Raw genomic sequence first — 23,910 nt, 5'->3', positions numbered from 1 at the left:
CACAACATCGCAATGAAGTGAACACGGGGTGAATTTTAAATCATGTTTGTCCCTCATTTAGCAATGACTAACCATCTATAAAGACATTTTGTTTTTACTTTTATACACTAAACAGTTCTGGCACTTTGTTGGGCTGCTGCTTGTAAAATGAGTCGTGAAGCAAATCCAGTTGAGTATCCCAGTATTATTGGCACACATTGGAGGACAAGATGCAAATGCTTCTTCCTAGAGTTCATAAGACGAAAAAGAGAAGCTAACATACAGCATAAATGTGAACTCCTACAGATCAAACATGTGGTCAGGGCTGAATTGAGAAAAAAAAAACAAAAAAAACACTTTAACCATCATTTAAAAAAAAAAAAGGAAATCAGTCACAGAGTTTTTATTTAAAAACAAAACATGAACCTGTACAAGCTTACAGTCGTTTATAACAGCACATAATTACAGCGGGTTGGTGACATCAGCTGTTAGCGGTGGAGCCGGGCTCTGGAGACTGCAGGAACTCATACGGGTCTTGGACCATCTCGTTCTGATCTCCAACACCCAGATGAGGAGAGCTTCCTGGTCACGGTCAACAAACAAACTTAAGTTATTTTTCAGAAAATTAAGATTTATTTTAAGCACATATCCCAAAAATTCCCACACTGTTGTTCAGACGATTGACAAAATTACCACCAAAAACCACTGAAATTAGTTCTTAGACCATTAAAAATTTTCCAGCATTATTTATTTTCTTATTATGTCTGTAGCAAGGCTATCTTCAAGGGCGAGAACAAAGTGGATAACAAAAGTCATGCAATTAACATAAAACCCACTGAAGAAATGTATGATTAATACAAACATTCTAAAATACATTCAGGCAATACATCAGTTAACCTGTTAAAGTGAAGCTTTTTCGGATATTATCTTTCATGCAGTGTGTAATATAACTGTCTGTGAATGTAAAAGGTCTGCAATGTTACAGATCAAAGTGCTTGTCAAATAAAGTAATTGACTCCTAAAAGAACGAATCGATTGTGAACTGCTGAAGCGAGTCGTCAGCATATCAATCTAACCTGTTAAATATATATTTTGCATTTTACCTACTTCAGCAATAATTTGCTGATTGTCTTCTTTAAAAAGAGATCAACCTTAGGTCTGTATTCCAAAGCATTTATAAATTACAACTAATTAAGACAAAAATGTAGTTTATTTACAATAAAAACTGCAATCCAGTAAAATATGTTTAACAGTCATTGGAGTTTCACAAGGAAGGCATGATGGTGGTTCTTAATGTTTCTTGTAATACAAAAGAAAATGTATTTTTGGCTCATGTGGATGAAAGACTACAACTCCCAGAATGCACTTGCTTCGCTGCAATATGAGGCCATATATGAATATGCAAGCCACGCCTCCCGGTTACAGAGGGCAGTATCGGAAGTAGGGTTGGGCAACGATTAATCGTGATTAATCGCATCCATAATAAAAGTTTGTGTTTACATAATATATGTGTGTGTACTGTGTATAATTATTTAGTCTATATAAATACACACATACTGTATGTATGTGTATATTTAAGAAAAATTTGGTATTTATATATAAAATATTCATATATAATATAAATTATGTATAAATATATCTACAGTATATACATGCAAATTTTTCTTAAATATACACATACATATGTGTGTATTTATATATACAAAATAATTATACGCAGTACACACACATATATTATGTAAACACAAACTTTTATTTCGGATGCGATTAATCGCAATTAATCGTTGCCCAACCCTAATCGGAAGAAATGATACAACTAGGCTACTGGTTGACTCGAAACTGAAAAGACGGCGTTTTATCGTGAGATCCCCCTATGGGCGGGTTGAAGACATGCGGAACGAGCTCCTCCTACTGGCTGTAGTCTCTCGCCTCTGGCCTCTGATGACGCTAAATGACGAGTTTTGCATCATCAGAGGCTTTTTTCCCCAGACACACAATACAGAAATCTCTCGTCTCAGGGGGACATGAGGGAGGGAAGCATGGTCATTCGAAAATACTACCGGGTTTCTACTGATACGAAGCTTAATGCTAATCGGTGAAGTATCCCTTTAATGCCTGTGATGTACACTATAAATATGACTCGGTACCTAAATGATGCTGATCCCTCTCTGAAGCGTTTGACAGGGAAGAGAGATTGGATGACGGTCGTGATCCGACTCGGTCCACTGCTGCATCCTGGAACTCCTGCAGGAGTTTGGCTGTGTCGTCAAAGTGCTGATGACCGTCCTCATGATCCGGCTCCTTCTTCACACATTTACCTACAGATCGGAAAAAACGCCAAAAGTCAGCTTGAACATCAACGAACCAAAAACAAACAACGTCTTTTACAGTCGTGAGGTGTTGATGTGTAACATATGACTCACTTAATGTGTTGAGCATATCTAGAGACATGTCTGGGTAGCTCTTCATGGACATGAAATCAAGCACTGAGCCGGCTTCATCTGTTCCCTATATGCACCAATCAGAAAATCTCATTAAACGGTACCTTAAAAGGTTTGAAACCTTTAGCATGAAATATGTATAATTCTTACCGGCATGCCACATAAACTAGACTTAGCGTCATCAATCGGCATGTTTCTTTTCTGAAATACAAACACAGCATTATAAAATGTTACAATTATTTATATGCTTACATGATATAATGCAATATATCAATGCGTACACTACCGTTTAACAAGTTTGTGGTGAAAGAAGAATCTTCTACTCACCAAGGCTGCATTTATTTAGTCAAGAATACAGTACAATAATATTACAATTTAAAATAGCTGCTTTCTTCTTAAATAAGTTTTAAAAGTGTAATTTATTCCTGTGATCAAAGCTGAATTTTCAGCATCATTACTCTCGTCTTCAGAGTCACATGATCCTTCAGAAATCATTCTAATATTTCTCATTATTATTATCAATGTTGAAAACAGTTGTGCTGCTTCATATTTTTGTGGAAATTTCATGATACATTTTGTTTCAGGATTCTTTGATGAATAGAAAGTTCAAAAGAACAGAGTTTATTTGAAATATAAATCTTTTGTATCATTATAAATGTTGTTAGAGTCACTTTTAATTAATTTAATGCATCCTTGCAAAAGTATTAATGTCTTGCAAAAAAACCCTGAACGTTTTCAACGGTTGTGTATATTGCTGTAATTTACTGTTCACAAAACACTAAGAAGGATTAAAAACCATGATCATAAAAAGTAGCTCGTCAAAAGAGACATTTTTTTGTTGATTTTTACTACCTGTCGGACTTGAATGACAGCCTTCGAGTGATCACCAGCCGTCATTTTATCCAGCAAATCGTCCACAAGCCTTTTGGTAAACCCCCCACAACCCTTAACAAACTCCTGCAGACTAAATCACACACACACACACAAAAATCCCATCAAACAACTGAGTCAAATGAACAGAAACAGATTTTTATGAGCCGAAGGTTTGGACCAAACACCTGAGAGCGCACTGGACCCCGGTCTCGTCTCCATAAGCGGAGTAAAGCATGTCCATCTCCTCTGGAAGCAGGTCAGGATAGACAGAGTTGTTCTGAAGGGTCTGAGTGTTGTACGCACTGCTCAAAAACGTCACTGAAACAAAACAACAGGCCAAAATTGCAATGACAGACACATGCATCATTATGATGACATGATATTATAAATGTAAAGATTCTGGTTCTGATTCTGTGGTCAGTTGCATAAATTGCTTAGACTAGTCTTACAAGTTAGTCATCTAACTTTTTTTCTATAGGACTGGTCATAACTTTATGTCAGTTACAGCAAAAAGTAGATTTCTAATCTGAAAAAGTAAGACCGATTACCGATCGACTGCTAGTTGGTCAGACTAGTTCTTAAGAGAGTACTTAATGATTTAATTACCGACTCATTTAGCAATTTAGAGTCAGCACTAAATGTGATTCACAACCTTAAAAATATTATTAATGCATGTGGCAATAGAAGATCTGTTGTTACCTTTGTGTCTCCTGTCGTCTTTAAACCCCAGTGACGTCAGTCCGGGTATGAGCTTATTAGCCAAAGAGCTCAAATCTACAGGATGAGTTTCTTCCTCTGTGAACAATAATCAATGTTTTCTTCAGACAAATTATATTATTCCCCTGGATGAACTTTCTTCAACAGTGTTAGCCACCTTTCAGCATTGAAGTGCCATTTTTAACCCTATAAAGCTACTTTATCGTATTTGATATGCACATTTCTAAGGCCTCTAAATGATCAACATGATCAAAACTTTGCTGAAAAACCTCTTGCACACAATCTACTACATGCCTTCGGTTGTCTGATTGATAGTTCATACTTTTTTAACAAGTAAAATAATGCATTTTTGCATCATTGTTTCACAGGTCTTGGTTCACATGTCTTTTATTTCTGTGAAATCTTTCATGATTTTTATAAAGTAAATGTGAGAATAACTTTTACAATGTTAGTAATATTTCAAGATGAACACTTACTGGACTGAAGCAACTTTAAATATCCATGAATATGTTTTGGGGGAAAAATCATGTTCAAATCAGGCTTTTAAATAATGTTTATTTGTTCATCTCTTAATCATCATTGTATTGCCTTGCATTAAATGTTTTGACCCCCCCCAATAAAAACTACAGAGATCATAAAACTAATAATTTAAATATCATCTTACGAAGACATTATTGGGTGATATAGAGTGACAACTGATTTTATATTTTGTCTAAAAGTTCAATAAATTGTTCCTTTTTTGAAAAATTTTTGACTATTATTTTATGTGTCAGGCTTTACAGGGTTCATTTTCTTCTTAATCATTGTGCATAATTGTGAGCAAATTACCACCTCATTACTATACATATATAAACCATTGCTATGCAAAGTAATAGAAACAGTGTGAAGTTCATACCCTCTCCTTCAAGATCTTGATTTACAACATTGTACATCAGGGAACCCTCGGAGTCCTTCTTAAGGTAGCCAATCTACATGCAAAATAAAACAAATTTTAAGGTTAGGGGTAATACAAGTTTTGGTTATATTGCAATAATCTGCATTTATGTATCTCAAACAGTAAAGCGTGGCATAAGCAATGCCAAGGAAATGTAAAAAGAATGAAGAATGAATGAATTTTGAATGCAATGTACTTTATGTCACTTTGGATAAAAGTGTCTGCCAAATGCATAGATATAAGTAAACTGTGTCTCAACTATTAGTTATAAATATTAAAGGGATACTCCACTTTTTTTGGAAATAGGCTCATTTTACAACTCCCCCAGAGTTAAACAGTTGAGTTTTACCGTTTTCGAATCCATTCAGCCGATCACCGGGTCTGGCGGTACCACTTTTAGCATAGCTTAGCATAGATCATTGAATCGGACAAGACCATTAGCATCTCTCTCAAAAAATTGACCAAAGAGTTTCGATAATATTTCCTATTTAAAACTTGACTCTTCTGTAGTTTTTTTTGAGAGAGATGCTAATGGTCCTGTCCGATTCAATGATCTATGCTAAGCTATGCTAAAAGTGGTACCGCCAGACCCGGAGTTCGGCTGAATGGATTCGAAAACGGTAAAACTCAACTGTTTAACTCTGGGGGAGTTGAAAAGTGGAGTATCCCTTGAAGTTATAGCACAGCCCAGACAGAATCTATTATGGGAGAAAATCTGCTGAATGCTTATTTAGTATTTAATGCAAATGTATTAAAGGGGACCTATTATGCTATTTTGTCTTGATTTTGAATACTAGAATAGGTTTTCATACAATTTCATGCAAAAAAACACCTTATCTTTCACAAAGCGCAATGTGCTCTGATTGGTCAGCTGGACTAGTGTGTTGTGATTGGTCAAGTGCTTTGAGTGTTTTTGGGAAAACTCAAGACTACAATGGAGGCGTTTCAGGGAGTTCAGAAACAGTGACACTGATATAGAGAATAACTCCCGCTGGAGGGACTTTGTGCTTTGTAACTTTTCAGACATTTTTTATGCTCAAACACACTAAAGAAAGTTGAAAATGTAAAATGTAAAAAAAAAAAAAAAGCATAATTGGAACCCTTTACATGGAACAATAGACCTAGTCTTATTGGACGCTGAAAGCATTAGGAAATAATATAAATGAGTTATATTATAAAAATAACACAAAAGGGCAGCACCTTAGAGTTTGGCATGAAACGGTTGATTCGATCCCGGGCTTCATCTGCCGCGTGCTCCACCAGTGCCAATACGTGCTCCTCCGCCGTGCTGTCCGTCAAACTGCAAGCGTTGCCCTCCAGCTCATACAGATCACTACACAAGCAACACATCAGCTCAGTCACACACACTCACAAACATGTGGAACGTTCAAAAGTGCTGCAGAGATCAACAGCGGCCTGCGCTTTACCTGATGATGGGCTCTTTGATGGGCTGCTTTTTGGATTTTTTGGGGTATTCCGTGTGGATTGGCATGATCTCCGTCACCGGTTCCTCAGGTGTGATGTCATCATCACCCAAAATGGCAGCCTGCTGAGAGAAATCCATGTCCTGCATAAAAGACATGCTGCGCTTCAAAGCTAACAGCCGCTCCTGTGAACAGAGCACAAATAGAGCAACACAGCAACCATTTACTCCTCCTGCGGGAGGCCTTAGGTATGCCATGAAGATGGGAGTCGAACACGGGATGGATTGAGATAAAGAAAGAGATTGGATAATGGGAATACTCGTCTCTGAACCCGCAGAGCACTCGGGCCAAACTGATCACGTCGACTGCTCAAAATAAATCACCTTACTAATGCAATAAAACAAGTGAAGGGTCTGACGTGCCATTGGAGTCTGTGATTGTTTCTCCTTGTAATCCTGAAAAAAATTAACAGTTTTAGGATTCAAAAAAAAAGAAAAAGAAAAAAAAAGGAAAAAATATAGAATAAAATTAGGAAAATTTAAGATTCTGATTCTTTATTATCTATACATATATACACATATATATATATATACACATATATATATATATGTATATATATGTGTGTATATATATATAAAAAAAAAAAAAATTTGCGACTTTTCCCATCACTTTTTAAGATTTTATTAAATGTGAATAATTTTCCAGGCCTTGCAATCACAATTTTAAAATCCCCTGATATTTCCGACCGGGATAATCCGGAAATGTTCTTTTGGACACAAATGCTTTTTGGAACATTCTTGAATCATGTTGATTTTTATCCTGATCATATAGTTCGTAATGAAAAATGTTTAAGAAAAAAAAAAAAAAAAGAAAAGAAGAAGCATTTTCACTAGTGGTCTCAGATATTTGCACCCTAACTGTATATAAATCACACTCATTTTTCTCCAAGTGTTTAGATTTGTAGAACCGCATGCTTCCGAGTCGAATGGTAATGATGGCACGCATGAACTGGACGATGAACAACAACGGCAAACAATAACAAAAACAAAGTGCGTTAAAAATGTTACTTTGCTCATCATTTTGAATCCCGTGTGGAGAAGCTTCTTGGCGGCCTTGTAGTAAACCGTCTCTGGTCGGTTATAAACCATGGCATTGTCACACATCAGCTTGAAGTCTGCCTGGAGATGTCAAACCCACAGATTCAGACACAAAATAGTCACTTTGTAAAAGAATGTCATTTCAGTGGACTACAATATATTAGTATTTCCAAAAAGAATCTGAAAATGAAGATTGTAGCCGGACACTTGCGTACCTTGAATTCTGTGATAGTTTTGTATTCATTTTCAGCAATTTTGTCCTTCATCGTGCTAAAGTCCATGGGATGTTTGATTATCATGGAGTAGCCTGGTGCAATGGCGTCTGTCACAGGGAAGGAGAAGAATCCATGTGGATCTTTCCTGTTGAGACAGAAAGATTGTCCTCATATATTCCAGATGTGAGGAAAGATGACGATTAGATGACACTATGCCATTTCGCAGGGTCTCACCTCTGAAGCAAACGCAGGAAATGCTCCAAGAGCTGCTGGCGAGGGGTGGATTCATTTTCTAGGAAAAGCCAAATGGTAAAAAGATAAATAATTTGAAATCCATTTATGATTTGTTTTATAATTCCAGTTTAACTCATACATTTGTAACTGAGGCTTCAGAATTGTAAAATTAATTTGAGTTTTAGCAATGGAAACTATTATAAATGTAGTTTTTAGTATGCCTGGTTCCAAAATTATAACTCAATATGTTATTTAAGGATTAAAATTTTGATGTCAATATATATTTTCATGGTAAAACTTCACAATAAGGTTCCATTTGCTAACATTAGTAAACTATAAACTGAACTACATCTAAAGTAGGGGTGGAACGGTACATGTATTCGTATTGAACCGAAACGGTACGGGCGTCACGGTTCGGGGCTTAAATTTACACAGAGAATACACGGTATAAAAATAAATAAAACTCGCGTGCAAATTAATTAATGTAATGCGGAACTACTGTTAGATACGCGGGTTCTTTAGGGACACCTAATCTGTAGCTCTGCCTTTCTTTTACTGTCTATGGCTCTGAAGCAGGCTGCGATGTAAAGATTACAATGCTGAGAGAGAGAGAGAGAGAGAGGGGCGCGATCGAAAAGTCGCAAAGTGTTTACTTATACTTGTGTACGTGTGTGTGAGGCGCGGGCGCGGGCGCGATCGAACAGTGGAAACATACTCCGTCATTTTGTTTATACAGGACATCATTCAAACTGCAAAGTGTTTAAGTTACTGTTAATTAAGATTTTAAGGAAAACAAATATATTAATCTGAAATGTAGCAAACTAATTTTCAATTCATTCAGGTGCAATTAGCAAACATATCTCAAGGTCTTTTTATTAATTTAATTAATAAACTAATTATATAAAACTATTGTCAGTGCACTACAAATAAACTGGTTCTATGCCTTTACTTTATTAATAAAACTTATTTAAAAAATACAAGGCTTAAGTAATTTATTTCCCTTTGGTGGTCCAGCCTGAGACACGCACAAGCCTTCTGCATTTTTGTTTTGATTTTCCCTCCATTGTACCGAACCGTGATGTCTGAACCGAGGTATGAACCGAACCGTGACTTCTGTGTACCGTTCCACCCCTAATCTAAAGTATTAATTAAACTACTTTTAATGTATTAAAGCATTTAATCTAATCTAGTTGTACCTTGTTGAGTTCGACAGGCTCGTACGGGTCGATCCGCTGGCTGCTCCACTTCTACTTTCACTCCAGGATGAAACTCATCTGCCTCTGATTCCGATTCAAATTTGTCCCGCTTCCTCTTCTTCTCCTCTAGAACCACCTGTCGCGATACACTCCTTTAGTAACAGCACTCAACTAACCTCTGGATGATCAAGCAGGCGTTCGGTGGGCTTACCTCCACCGGCTTCGGCAGGGTGAACGGCTCCACCGGTCCAGTGGCGGCACTTTCTGACTGCTCTCGCTCACGTTTTTTCTTTTTCTCCTCCTGGATGAAACACATGCAGAATTTGTGAGATGAACATAACAAGATTTTTCTAAAGTAAATTGGATACTATTATATAAATATGTATATATATATGTGTATATGTACACTCCCGTTCACAAGTTTGGGGTCGCTAAGATTTTTTATGTTTTTAAAAGAGTCTCTTCTGCTCACCAAAGCTGTGTTTATTTTATTAAAAATACAGTAAAAATTGTGAAAATATTATTCCAGTGTAAATCAGCTGTTTTCTATGTGAATATATAGTAAAGTGTAATTTATTCCTGTGATCAAAGCTGAATTTTCAGCATCATTACTCCAGTCTTCAGTGTCACATGATCCTTCAGAAATCATTCTAGTATAATGATTTGATGATCAAGAAACATTTATGATTATTATCAGTGTTGAAAACAGTTCAGATTTCTGTGGAAATCGTCATACATTTTATTTCTCAGGATTCTTTGATGAATAGAAAGTTCAAAAGAACAACATTTATTTGAAATGGAATCTTTTGTAACATTATAAATGTCTTTACTGTCAGTTTTGATCAATTTAATGTGTCCTTGATGAATAAAAGTATTAATTTCTTTAACTTTCTTAAAAATTCTTAAATATATATACGTTTTTTTTTTGGTGTGTATTTTCCATTTTCATTTTAGATAAAGTTTTAGTAATTTTGTTTTTATTAATTGTTATTTCAGTTTTAGTTATTTTAGTACATCAAGTTAATCTAAATGAAAATTAGAAATTTTGCCTTGGCAGCTAACTGAAATAAAAAAGGTTTTTATACCATTTTTCAAATAATTTTTTTTTTTTTTTTAATGGTTTTAGTTGTGATTTTAGTTAACTAAAATAACCCTGGTGCAATGTAACCAACAGGACATTGTTTCTATGTATGGGTCAGGCCCCACTTCAGTGTGAGTTTATGGGATTTTTACATATTCTGGGTGAATATAATATATTTGATCAAGAATAAAGGTTATTATACGGCTATAAAAAAAATAGTATGTGAATTGTATCATGACTCAGTAGTTTTCGATCCTGGTCCTGGGGACCCAATTCTCTGCACATTTTGTATGTCTCCTTTATTTAACAAATCTGATTCAGATCATCAGCTTGTTAAGAGAGAGAGATCCATAAACTGGAGATAGGAGAGACCCAGGATCAGGATTGAAAAACCAGTGCATCATGCAATGATAAATGTTGTCATACAACCTCATCACGTTTCGTGTTTAATTCAGCAAGCAGCATCCAATTATCCACATGAAATTAGCAATCCAATTTTGTGTAAAATGTCTTTACTTTTGGCAGTCTGATCAAATAACAAGGCAAGAAAAAGGCTAAAAAGGTATATTTTCTGGTTCATTTTAGTAGCATTAGGCCGTGCTGATATGATGAATATGCATGCTGAATATTATCATACACAAGATTTAAGGAATCATGAGCAATCTTTAAGTAATAGTGATGCTTGACTTCTGAGTGTTTAAGAGTTGTTCTTTTCACTCACCTTTCTCCTCCTCCTCTCATCATCATCTACGTATTTCTCCTTCTCTGATTTCTTCTTCTTCTTCTTTTTCTTTTCTTTGTGCCGCTCCCACTCGTGGTCAGAGCGGTCGTCATAGTAACTGGAGTCATGTCCGGAGCCGGAGAGCTCGGTCACTTCACTGCCGCCCACCTTGAGCACCAGCTTCAGGGGTTTATCCAGGGGTTTGTCCTCATAGTCTGAAAAAAACGACACACAAAGCCATTAAGAGACGTTCTTAAAATTAATAATTGTTTTTTTGTGCATGAATGTTTTGTATAAGCGTTGAAGTTAATGACATTTCTGCTCTTTAAAATGATGCTGTTCTGTCACTTCTCATTAAGAGATCATTATCATTATCTCATTATCAGATCAAACCCACACTATCACTATAATCATTTAGACCAGGGGGTTTCAAACTGGGGCCTGAGGATCGCAAAGAAGTGCTAACAAGTGTAACAAATGTAAAAAAATTATAAATACACATAATAAATAAAAACAATAAAAAATACATTCAATTAAATAAATGAAAAAATCATGAAAATAAATAAAACACTGAATTAAAATAATAAATAAATATGAAACGTTAAATGAATATATTATATAAAATAAGTTTAAACCAAATAAATAAAAATTGAAATAAAACATTTGACTAAAATAAATAAATGAATAATAATAAATCTAAGAGTATAATACAACAGTGAACAGAAAAAGAAATAATGCAATATATAGTAAATATTTAAATAATGTACAAATTACACATTTAAATGTCACAGTATAAATTATAAAATATATAGCTGTCTTTTCAGTCTTATGATGAGAATGATCATATTTGTGGGGTCCGTAGCATCTAAAGATCGAAAACCACTTGTTTATACAACGCCCAGAAGAAACAATCATTAATTATAACATTTTGTGTGGTTTTGCATGAATAAAACCAGATATATATCGCATTCACTGACTATTTACATACGCACTAGCAGAACACTCAGAATGAATTAAAGTGATTTTCACATGCATCTCCAATATTCACCTCCTTCAACCGCTCTCCACTCGGGTCTGTGTTTCTTGTGCTTCTTCCCCATAATGTGTCTTTATTTATATGAAAAAGAATCAGGTTTAATCTTCAGAATCTGCGTATTTTTAGTCTCACCGCCGCTCTTCGTTGCAGCAACAACAACATTAGCCGCTATGCTTAACTTCCGGCTTCAGGTGGCGTCGTTTCCGGCGCAGGCTGGCGTGACGTCACCGTTAGCGCGGTAAGTTCGAGTTTGTCTGTCGCTGTTGTGAGAGGTGAGTGTGTTTAATTCCACAGTTCTGTCTTTATTTAATCGAGCTATTAATAAATATGACAGTTAACACAATCTACAACTCTAATATGAGCATAAGACAACATAAAACATGCGTTATGTGATTCGCGCGTGATGTTTATGATAATAAAGGCTGTGATTCAAAACAGACGACATGATTGGATGTTTAAATAAAGTTAGTCTATACTAACAGAAAAGTAATACCGTGGTACATTGTTATTGTTACGTGGTTGCTAATGCTATGTAGTGCTAAGGTGTTTTTGGTGGTTGCTTGGAGGCAGATTAACAAATATGTAACGTTACACTAAAAAAAGTATTAAATTCTGTTGTCAGATCAACTTGGATAATTAATGTGGTTCAGATAACATACTATTTTGAGTTTCTGTTGATTAAACCAATCTCAATTTTATTAACTAAAAGTCTTAATTTCAATGAGCTCAATTTTAAGGCGACCAGTTTACTTACTTTTTTTAAGTTAAACCAACAACAGTTGTGAGGGGTTGCTAGGCTATTGTGAAGATGTTCTGAGTGATCACTAAGGGGTTTGTTATATAAATCTGATGTGTCATTTGACGTTTATAGATTATATGCATAGTTCTTCTGACTGTGTTTTTTTGTTTTTCAGCCAACAGCACTTTGAGTAATGGACATTTCTGATCATCACATGACTGAAGTTGGCATCATCCGCCCTGATGTGCACATAGAGGTTCATGTGAAATCTCAGAGGTATTTCATAAGTGAATGAACATGAATAGGATGATTAGACTCTGATTTAGTTGTTACAGAATGCAAACCATGACAAACAATTTTTTAAAGTCATTAAAAAAGTTACATAATCAGATCAGTAGTTCATGCACATGTGAGCATTGTTTCATGTTGACATGTTTATATTTGCCTCTGCATGATTTAAAAGGTATAAATATGTGTTTGCAGCACAGCCAAGAGGTCTGACGTGAGGACGCATGTGTTGTCGCTGCTGGATCGACACAGCTCAGTTTTAAGGTCTTTCAAGTGGACGGAGTTTGATGATGAATTTCTAGCCAAAAATGTGGAGTCAGTCACCATAGGAGATGAAGCTGGTCCGAAAGTAAATACAGTTTTTTTTTTTCTGCTTTATATTATATTTTTAAATGTTTATTACATCTGTTTCAAGGGGGGGTTTTACGTCATTTTTCAGTCTGAAGCCTATGGATGTGATATTTCTTATATGTTCCGCAGCTTGTGGATCTGAAGGTTCACAACCTCTGTATCCATGTTTTTTCCCTGAATGATGACAGTCCGAGCACGCTCACTCTGGAGGAGGAGGAGGAGCTATCTGCTGCCAATCATTGGCTCCTCCCAGCTGGTGATTATCCATGACACGCCCCTTTCAAGCACATTCACAAATTCCTGACATAGTTACGTGTTACTACATGTACTTATGCATAATTAACCCTAAACCCCAACCCGGTTACACTTTATTTTAATGTGTCATTCTTACAGTGTAATTATATATTTAAGTACTGAGTAATATTAAGCAACTACATGTACTCATTGTAAAGTACAAAGTAAATATAATATATTGAGTTTTGAAAACCTCATTAAATATAATCAAATTTCTGCTCTATTTAAAATTATCCATAATATCGCTGCTCCTCCTTTGAGAAAATTTGTCACACTAAATTCGGAGAAAATTTCTAGAGCCACACGGTCGACAGCCAGAGGAGAGTGCAGCGTTCCAAGACGTAGAACCACATATGGTCAACAATCGTTCTCTTATAAAGCAGTGAGCCTTTGGAACACTCTTCCAAACGAAATTATTTCATGCACAAATTATAGTACTTTTACACGCCTGACCAAACAATGGTTATTATCAAAGCAAATCTGTACGCACTGAATGACTGTGATATGAATGATGTAAACTGTGAGTAAATGAGTGATAGATTTCTTAAGTGCATAGTGTTTTTATGATGTGAGTGAAGTAATGCTTCTATGTATTATTCTGTATATATTTTATGAATTTTTGTAAGTATAATATCAACCTGTCCAGGGACTGCAGGTGGAAATTAGCATTTTCTTGCTATAACCTGGCACATGACATCTCTTCTTTTTTAGACTAATGTTGTTTGTGCATTGTCCCTGATCAAATAAAATAAATTCAAAACTTACTATAGGGTTAGGGTAGGATTTGGTTGAGGGTTACTTGCATGTAATTATGCATAATTGACTGTTACTACTATGGTAAGTATATGTAACAAGGACACTGTAAAATAAAGTGTTACCCCAAACCCTAACCGTAACTCTATAGTAAGTACATGTAGTTGCTTAATATTACTCAGTAAGTAAATATATAATTACACTGTAACAATGACACCTTAAAATAAAGTGTAACCGAATTATATTTATTGTTTTGCATGATCTGTTCCTATAAAAATGGTTAATTAATCGAGTTAATGCTCCTCTGTGTTCATCTCTGTATCACAGGGTTATATTATTTGGGATATTTTTCCAGGGTTCATTCTTTCCTGTTTTTATGCTGAACATAATATACATTTTTCCATACACACACATATTTACAATCAGGAGAAAACAAACCTAAGTATGTCAGAGCTCAGTGTAATATTTCTACTCCTCTGAGAAAATTGTTTCATTCTGTTGATACTTTTGAAAAGATGTTTAATCCAAATGTATTTTTAGAGACTTGGAAAAAGTCTCATCTTATTTAGTTTCTGTTTTAATTTTTAATAACTCAAGTATGGTTTTCGCCATTAAAAATAGCCAAGGAGCTGGCATGACATGAAAACTAATAATAAAACATTGTTCCAGAGAGCCACATGTGGTCTGACCCATGTTTAAGACTTACAACATCTTCATCTTTTTCTTCATGTCTTCCAGCTGAGTTTCACGGCATTTGGGAGAGCTTGATTTATGAGGACGGCATCAAAACTCAAGTAAGACCTGTATATTCACATCTTGAAATTATTTGAAATAAATCAGCAGAATGATTAATGCTTGTTAGCAGAAGTAGGTGGTATAACCAAAATCTTATATCACAGTAGAGGTCATATGATATATATTGCATGTTGCATAATGCATATCAATATATATTTATGTATATTTATATTAATATTTGGTCCATTTCCCTGGAAAAGAAAGATTTAAATCTGTCTGTCTGTTAAAAGACTGTCACTTTTTGGAGTACAGTAGCATATTTGTAGCCTGGGAAAACCCAGACAAACTTCCGGCAAATTTAGATTTGCTCTGCAAGTAGTCTGGCAAAGAGCCCATTCAAGCCGATTTCTGATCCGTCCAAATCGAGGCACCAATCAGAAACGTTGAGGCGGGCTTTACACGATGACGATCGCTCTGATTGGTTTTAGGTCTATCCAGTTGCGCCCAGAGGCATTTGAGCGACGTCCGTTGGTGAAGCGCAGCAACTTTTAAATGCATTATTATATTCAAATTGCAAACACATGAGGACAGTCTCCATGAAAGACTCACTGGCAGATGAACGTGCTACTACATTTCTCTCCGAAACGGTAGGAAATTAAATTAGATTTAATAGAGGATTTTAACTGTGACAAGATGATTGACAGGGCAGTTTACGTGACAGGATGCACGCGACAGATCCGTCCGACAAAGATGACGAAGTAGTATGTCCCAAAGCTTGCCTACTTTTTTGCTACACATTCAAAAGTACCTTTTCTTCACAAAAAGAGTACATACTTTTATGGCGTAGTGTAACTTAGGCGAATTGGGACGCAGCATATGGCTTTACACGATGACGATCGCTCTGATTGGTTTTAGGTCTATCCAATTGCGCCCAGAGGCATTTGAGCGACGTCTGTTGGTGACGCCCCTTTGGAAATGAGTTATTAATGAAGCTTTGCCAGACTATAACTCAGTTACTACTGAGAATGATCTGGTTTTAACCAGGCTAGCATATTTGAGCTAAGAGACTAAAATCTATAATACATCAATTATAATCGTATAACAGTGTTTATATAATGTTTGGGACACATTATTCTCCATATCCTGCACACACACAGTATATCTACTACAGCAGTATAAGCAAGCATTATTGCAAAATCTTTACCGGTTGACACATTTCAACCGTTGCCCATCCCTACTTGTTGGCATCCCACAACATGATCTTTCTCTTTACTTTGGTCTCCAGCTCTTGGATTATGTTTCGACAACAATTTTCTTCTCTGACAAAAATGTTGACAGCAATTTAATTGCCTGGAATCGTGTCGTGTTGCTTCATGGTAAGACAATAAAAGCTTGTTTGTTAGCTCAGCAATTTCTGTCTTCATTGAACGGCTGCCCATGCCATGTTTATACAGTTGCCTTTCTCTCATAAACCCTCAGGGCCGCCTGGCACCGGGAAGACGTCTCTATGCAAAGGACTTGCTCAGAAACTCTCCATTAGACTGTCTGGCAGGTGTGACATCTTTCATAAAATTAAAAAGGCTGCTGCTGAACGTACTATATTCATCACCATTGTTCTTCTTCACACGTTTCCTCAGGTACGCGCACAGCCAGTTCGTGGAGATCAACAGCCACAGTCTCTTCTCCAAGTGGTTCTCAGAGGTACAGCTTGATCCGTCACATCTGAAACACTTCCTCAGATCCATGTCTGAAACGCTGTGAACACGTGTGCCTGTTTTACAGAGTGGAAAACTGGTCACGAAGATGTTTCAGAAGATTCAGGAGCTCATTGACGATAAAGATGCCCTGGTGTTTGTCCTAATAGATGAGGTACTCTCCTTTTAACATCATTAATGTTAATATATTAACATTAATATTCTTTTAACCCTCAGAAATGACCGACATAGGAAATGAATGGGAAATATGAAAACTCAGAGAATCTTTGGGTGGTACAAACTACAAATTAGCCTCTGTGCTGAAAAAAGTGCACTAATGTAGAATTATCGCTATCCATTCCTTATTTTGTTAGATTTTTTTAATGATCAAATACAGAGAAACAAAAATGCTTTCCATGTGTTCCCTTTCTAACAAATTTTTAATGTTTGATTGATCATAATGCAAAATCTGATACTTATCTAACCAAAAATATCTACACTTGACAAAAAGTAGTCTTTTAGAATGTCTAAATATGATATATCTAAATGCAAAACCTAATAAAATTAAGAAATTATGTCAAAAAAAAAAACGGGAATCCAAAAGCCTCTCTATATATTTATATAAATATTATATATTTATTATATATATATTAAGTTTTTATTATTTTAACGCCTCTAGATGCCACTATTCTCACTGATGTCGGCCTTCCCTCTATTTTAATGTGAAATATTGCATTTATTGAAAAATAGCAATATTTATATATTTATTCTAATAGAAAAAATATCTCATAAAAATTATAAATAATGCATAGTATCGTAAAATCATAATTTTTTACATTGATTTTCCTGGAAAAATAAAGTTACATTCCAAGGCTTTGGTCACTTTTGTTCGAGAAGGAGCCAAGTGTGACCCCTAAGGGTTAAGTCACTCATGTCATTTATTTAGTTGCAATGTAACCTGTCTAAGGTTGATTGTTTTGGGCGCTTTTTGGTCTCCCAAAACCAGCTGTAACCAACTAAGACAATCAGACCACCTTAGACTGGCTTATAAAAGCAATAAACCCTTGCTTTACAGTGTTATTACCACAGTGGAGAAGAGAGGCCCCTGGTGAAATGCTGTCATTCAAATCCTCTTATGAACCATAATTTGATTATAATTTGAGTCTGAATGATAAACAGTCTTGTGGTTGATTTAAATTCCAGTACAGTCATTCATAAGCAGTCGGACAGTCTGAATAATGAATTTTTAACCCTCAGAGACACAAACATTAATATTCACGATGTCTTCTTTTTCACTTTTTTCCTTTAACTTGTCTTTAAGTAACCGTTAGTTATATATATATATATATATATATAATAAAAACATTTTGTGTACTCAAAATTTGCATCAGGGTATAATTTGGAAAAATGTTGCAAAATTGCAACTCCGGCATGTTTAAATATGCAAACGAGACATTATCTATTTAAATATGCACTTATTTGTGGATACATTTCCATTTTGTTGACTTATTCATATAAAGTTTTTACAGAGGAGATTTTGAATGTCTCTTTTTATATCTCATAAAATACTGTCAACAGGCAGAAAAAGAATCACCATGTTTTTAGGAATAAAATGAAATAAATATGCAATATGTTTTACCACTATGTTTTTTTAATACAGTAAGTGAACATTTTAAATTCACAGCACTGTTCAGCATACAAATGTATTTAAAGAATAATATACCTCTACCAGTAAGGATACAGTCATGAAAAGTTAAGTAGTCACAATTTAAATACTGTAATAATATCAAAGCATGCTTGAAATATAATACAGTAATTTTAATACCACTTAAGCAAGCTATGATTATTTAATATGCATTTCCCCCCCCCCCACCTAAACTTGTGATAAATTGCTTTCTACTGTATATACCCATATTTAGTGAAAGTTAGATATTATTAAATTATGGGGTGGTGTGGCGCAATGGATAAGGCACATGCCTTTGGTGTGAGAGACCCGGGTTCGAATCCACTGTGAGACACCAATGTGTCCCTGAGCAAGACACTTAACCCTTAGTTGCTCCAGAGGCGTGCGACCTCTGACATATATAGCAATTGTAAGTCGCTTTGGATAAAAGCGTCAGCTAAATGTAAAATGTAAATGTAAATTAAATTGCTTTATACATTGCAATTCTGCTCGGCTGGATCACTGAGGGTTCAGAGATGCTTGTTTGTCAGGTGGAGAGTCTCACAGCTGCTCGGAGTGCATCTCAGGCGGGAACAGAACCGTCTGATGCTATTAGGGTGGTCAATTCTGTCCTGACCCAGCTCGACCAGATCAAACGGTCAGTTTCTCTTCATCTCTGCTGCACTTTCATCTACAAAGTCATGCTTGAAAGCAAAATGACTATTTACTTAATGCACGTTGCTGCTCTTATTGTGCATTATTCATCGTCGAGGTTATTGCAAATAAATAAAAGTCTGTTTTTGTAGTCTTGCATCAAAGTATAATAACCTGTTCTGCCATATTTTTCCTTTTCGTCTGATGCCATCCTCTTTTTTGTGCCATTGAATAACCTGATCCGTTTTGGAATATTTCATATTATGGAAGTTAAATTGGGGCTTCTTCTTCATTCATATTCATATAAACCTAGTGTTTCCTTGATTCAGCCACACAAATGTGGTCATCCTCACTACATCCAACGTCACGCAAAAGATCGATCTGGCCTTTGTGGATAGAGCTGATATAAAGCAGTACATCGGCCCACCGAGCGCCAGCGCCATATTCAACATCTATCTGTCATGTCTGGAGGAACTCATGAAGGTGAGTGTGTGTTCAGCTCCACTAACTGTTGAACTTCTCCATTCCTCCACTGAGATTGAGATTTGATCTTTCCCTGCAGCGTCAGATCATCTACCCCAGACAGCAGCTGCTGAGTTTGGAGGAGCTGGGAACCATGAACTTCATGGAGAGCGACGTGACCCATCTGAGCTTAAGCCTGAGGAACATCGCCCAGTGAGTGTTTGCTGGTGACGCAACCGGTACTGAAAGTCTTTGAGAATTGATATCTTTCACAAGTGTCTCTTTCTGGACAGGAGGAGTGTGGGACTCAGTGGAAGAGCCTTGAGGAAAATCCCATTCCTGGCTCATGCGCTTTTTGGAAAGGTACTCTTCGTTGTACAATGTTATGTGATTTTTCCACAAATAAGGGGTGTTGTTAGTCTAAAACCCTTAAGTGTGGTAAGGAAGGAATAATGTACATCCAGCCAGTTGTTATCACAGAGTAAACCTCGAAAGGGTGATCAGGACGGCCTTGCCTCAGCCTGAAGGGGTTTATTCTGAGATAACAACATTATCCCACTGATTACATAACTGCTTGCCACACAAGTAAATAATTAGATGCGAAATATTGGCTTGAGCTGAAATATTTTATTAGCTATTTAAACACAAAGCTTCTGAGAACTAGACAAAAATTTAAGGGATACGTATTGTATAAACATACCACTTATTACACAGCATTTTGCCATATAAATAATTATGGGGATAAGAGATATTGATCTGAGATGAAACCATTTTAAAATCTTACCTGTTTATCTTAAGTGTACAAAACAATCATTGCAAAATGGCAGCAGCTGCGTTTGTATGAAGCAAGAGAGAGCGAGACTGCGATACCCAGATGACATAATTAAATAATTGTACTCAAAATATTGATTTGAGTTTTAATATTTTATCAGCTCACCAAACACAAAACTTCCATGAGGAAAAAACATTCCTCACAAGCATAAAGCGCCGACTTCAGTCACCCTGATGAGCCTGTGTTATCAGTTTTCACTGGTTGTCATTAGGGATAACACACACCACTGGATGGTGCGATTGACCAATCAGAATCAAGTATTCCACAGAGCCGTGTAATACTGTAATGCATGACCTTAAATGCTTATTGCTGTGATGAAAGGATGCATTTTCCAAAAAATATATATTCATGATTAATAATAATCAGAATAAACAGTTCTTAAATAAGTAATATAGTTCATTAGTCTAATTCTAGAAAGTTTATGGTTTTTTAAGACTGGTGAATCGGGTGAAAATTTTAACTACGGTAATAGATATCACCGTACTTCCCCAGTTGATTAATTACAGTACATTAGGTAAATTGTTTTGTATTACAAGTTTTCTGAAAAGTTATTTGAAATAAAATGTTATTGGGGACGAAATGTTCTATAAATCAGCCGAATGACGTATGAACTGTAAAACCCTTCAGAATATTATTCTGAATATATATATATATATATATATATATATATATATATATATATATATATACTTTTCTGAGAAGAAAAGAAAAAAATCATGCCTTTAAAGATATGTATTGTCATTGAAATCTACAGATGCAAATAGATAAACTCCCGGTTTCTTGTTTGAGCTGTTTTAACTGAAAGCAACTTGAACAAACATATCTTAAAGGGGTGGTTGATTATGATTTCACTTTTCTAACTTTAGTTAGTGTGTAATGTTTCTGTTTGAGCATAAACAACATCTGCAAAGTTACAATACTCAAAGTTCAAAGCAAAGGAAGATATTTGCTTTTAAAGAAAAGGACTACAACAAATGGCTGGTTGGGACTACACAACATTCCTCCCGGGTTAGTGACATCACCAACCCTAGAATTTACATAAACCCCGGGAACCAGCAGTCCATGTTGAGAAGAGGAAAAGTTGTTGTATAAGAGTACATTTGTGAGTCAGCTCAAACTTTAGCATCCATCTTTTCACATGCAATAGAAAGTCACTCTGTGTGCATCTCACAACAGTTCCTATACGAGCTATTTATAGATTATCATGACAGAATATCTTAATTGAAGATAGTTAACTCCACATCAGCAACATAAATTCATCAACTAACCATTCAGAGACGTCCTGTTGCATTCTACGTGTTGTCACTTCTTCTTGAGTCTCTCCATCTTTGTCTGATCTGAGAAACCCCGCCCTCTGTGCCGGGAGCAGCAGCTCATTTGCATTTAAAGGGCCAGGCACAAAACGGTGCGTTTTTGCTCACCCTCAAAAAGTGACAACTTTAACTTGCTATATAAAAATATCTGTGGGGTATTTTGCACTAAAACATCACATACACACAATGGGGACATCATAGATATATTTTACATCTTGTGAAAAAGGCATTATACCACCCCTTTAAAATGTGTCAGTGTCATAGTTTTGTCTCTAGATGCACACCAGTAATGTGTTTTCTAAGGCATGTTTATAAAAGCTACTTAAATGTCGTAATTGAACTAAGGCCTAATCCTGGCTTAATCTGAACCCTGTCTGTGAAACCAGGCCAATGTGTAATAAAATAAACATGTGAATGATGTGTATTTAGGTTATTTTCTTTCAAATAGTCTGAAACAGTTATTGCAGCAAAATAGCACAAACAATCTTAGTGCATGAAAAAACAATGCTTTGAATATACAATTTAGTCTGTTTTTGTTGTAATCATGTCGTCTCTTGTGTTTCCAGACCGCCACAATGACAGTCGAGAGTTTTCTAAAAGCCATGGGCCTCGCCGTGGACAAACAGAGACAGGAACTGGCGAGTTTGGTCAACTGTGTTTGAGCTGAAGCAAACGGACGTTCTGCTGTTGAATCGAAACGGTTTCTTTTTTTTTCTTTTTTGTTTGCTAGTTCAATATTCCTGCTCTGTTCACCAGCTTCGTCCTCTGAAAATGTCCTAGAACAAACCAGTGTTGTTTTATTTCAAGTTTGAAAGTTTAAAACGGCACTTATCCATACGAGACTGTCATCTTCTAGGTGACGTTTTTCAATTCCGCATTCGTAAGCTGAAGTTTTGGTGTCCTAAATCCGAGTTTATATACAGCGGCTGCTCCCTGCATATGAAAAAATGATGTTCTTTTTTTATGTTCAGTTTTTATATATGTATATATTTAAATCATTTGATTAAAATGAGAAAATTATTCATTCCTTTCGTTTTTGGGTTTTCTGAATTACAATTAAAATGTTCTCACAAGAAAAAGGTTCTATATAGAAGATGAAAGGGTTCATTTAAAGTGCTTCATATATAGAACCTTTTAGGGGTTCATTTTATGGATTGAGTTTTTAATCACTTTTATGAATTAAACAGCTTACTCATAAGCATACACTCACCTAAAGGATTATTAGGAACACCTGTTCAATTTCTCATTAATGCAATTATCTAATCAACCAATCACATGGCAGTTGCTTCAATGCATTTAGGGGTGTGGTCCTGGTCAAGACAATCTCCTGAACTCCAAACTGAATGTCAGAATGGGAAAGAAAGGTGATTTAAGCAATTTTGAGCGTGGCATGGTCGTTGGTGCCAGACGGGCCGGTCTGAGTATTTCACAATCTGCTCAGTTACTGGGATTTTCACACACAACCATTTCTAGGGTTTACAAAGAATGGTGTGAAAAGGGAAAAGCATCCAGTATGCGGCAGTCCTGTGGGCGAAAATGCCTTGTTGATGCTAGAGGTCAGAGGAGAATGGGCCGACTGATTCAAGCTGATAGAAGAGCAACTTTGACTGAAATAACCACTCGTTACAACCGAGGTATGCAGCAAAGCATTTGTGAAGCCACAACACGCACAACCTTGAGGCGGATGGGTTCACTGTACTAAAATGGCCCCCACAGTCACCAGATCTCAACCCAATAGAGCATCTTTGGGATGTGGTGGAACGGGAGCTTCGTGCCCTGGATGTGCATCCCACAAATCTCCATCAACTGCAAGATGCTATCCTATCAATATGGGCCAACATTTCTAAAGAATGCTTTCAGCACCTTGTTGAATCAATGCCACGTAGAATTAAGGCAGTTCTGAAGGCGAAAGGGGGTCAAACACAGTATTAGTATGGTGTTCCTAATAATCCTTTAGGTGAGTGTACTTTATCACTAGGAAAAAATTTAATAACTTTTAAACATGAAAGTATTATGCAACCATTTAAGACATCCTTAAAGAACTTAGAAGTTCTTATAGAACCTTTTTGGCATAAAGAGTTCTTCAAATTGAGTCAGGAACCCTATGGTTCTGTCTATACAGAACCCCACTGAAACTTTATTTTTAAGAGTCTAATTCGTAAATTGCATCCAAAGGTGCAACAT

At 36.0% G+C, this 23,910-nt stretch overlaps 2 protein-coding genes across 5 annotated transcripts; one reads left to right on the top strand and one right to left on the bottom strand.

Moving 5' to 3' along the window:
• Positions 1-353: 353 nt before the first annotated feature.
• Positions 354-12,102, bottom strand: brd9 (bromodomain containing 9). Of its 3 annotated transcripts, XM_084386194.1 has the most exons (18): positions 11,961-12,102; positions 10,913-11,127; positions 9,322-9,411; positions 9,111-9,246; positions 7,915-7,972; positions 7,681-7,825; positions 7,436-7,546; positions 6,791-6,823; positions 6,372-6,490; positions 6,145-6,277; positions 4,906-4,978; positions 3,993-4,088; positions 3,479-3,611; positions 3,273-3,384; positions 2,571-2,621; positions 2,403-2,487; positions 2,127-2,297; positions 354-561 (listed from the first exon to the last, which is right to left on the bottom strand). In XM_084386194.1, the coding sequence occupies exons 1-18, from the start codon at positions 12,010-12,012 to the stop codon at positions 461-463; spliced, it is 1,914 nt and encodes a 637-aa protein (XP_084242320.1). In that variant the 5' UTR covers positions 12,013-12,102; the 3' UTR covers positions 354-460. The 3 variants fall into 3 exon arrangements, with proteins under 3 accessions (XP_084242320.1, XP_084242321.1, XP_084242322.1); XM_084386195.1 differs by lacking the exon at positions 6,791-6,823 and having other exon boundaries at positions 6,372-6,493; XM_084386196.1 differs by lacking the exon at positions 6,791-6,823.
• Positions 12,100-22,750, top strand: trip13 (thyroid hormone receptor interactor 13). Of its 2 annotated transcripts, none has more exons than XM_084386201.1 (14): positions 12,100-12,186; positions 12,863-12,963; positions 13,171-13,324; positions 13,456-13,582; positions 15,112-15,167; positions 16,394-16,484; positions 16,588-16,660; positions 16,746-16,809; positions 16,891-16,977; positions 19,017-19,123; positions 19,449-19,602; positions 19,682-19,794; positions 19,875-19,944; positions 22,293-22,750. In XM_084386201.1, the coding sequence occupies exons 2-14, from the start codon at positions 12,881-12,883 to the stop codon at positions 22,386-22,388; spliced, it is 1,275 nt and encodes a 424-aa protein (XP_084242327.1). In that variant the 5' UTR covers positions 12,100-12,186; positions 12,863-12,880; the 3' UTR covers positions 22,389-22,750. The 2 variants fall into 2 exon arrangements, with proteins under 2 accessions (XP_084242327.1, XP_084242326.1); XM_084386200.1 differs by having other exon boundaries at positions 12,151-12,220.
• Positions 22,751-23,910: the final 1,160 nt, after the last annotated feature.

The sequence above is a fragment of the Rutilus rutilus genome (assembly GCF_951802725.1).
Source record: "Rutilus rutilus genome assembly, chromosome: 17".
Lineage (NCBI taxonomy): Eukaryota > Metazoa > Chordata > Actinopteri > Cypriniformes > Leuciscidae > Rutilus > Rutilus rutilus.
The sequence above is the reverse complement of the archived record's forward strand: the minus strand, read 5'-3'. Positions and strand labels throughout refer to the sequence as shown.

Bases quoted from the DNA above. Each gene is read 5' to 3' on its own strand.
- trip13 (XM_084386201.1), top strand. From the start codon at position 12,881: ATGGACATTTCTGATCATCACATGACTGAAGTTGGCATCATCCGCCCT. The intron at 12,964-13,170 runs GTATTTCATAAG...ATGTGTTTGCAG, and splicing joins GTTCATGTGAAATCTCAGAG to CACAGCCAAGAGGTCTGACG. The intron at 19,795-19,874 runs GTGAGTGTTTGC...CTTTCTGGACAG, and splicing joins AGCCTGAGGAACATCGCCCA to GAGGAGTGTGGGACTCAGTG.
- brd9 (XM_084386194.1), bottom strand. From the start codon at position 12,012: ATGGGGAAGAAGCACAAGAAACACAGACCCGAGTGGAGAGCGGTTGAA. The intron at 7,547-7,680 runs GTACGCAAGTGT...TGACATCTCCAG, and splicing joins AAACTATCACAGAATTCAAG to GCAGACTTCAAGCTGATGTG. The intron at 2,622-3,272 runs GTAGTAAAAATC...TTTGTATTTCAG, and splicing joins CTGTCATTCAAGTCCGACAG to AAAAGAAACATGCCGATTGA.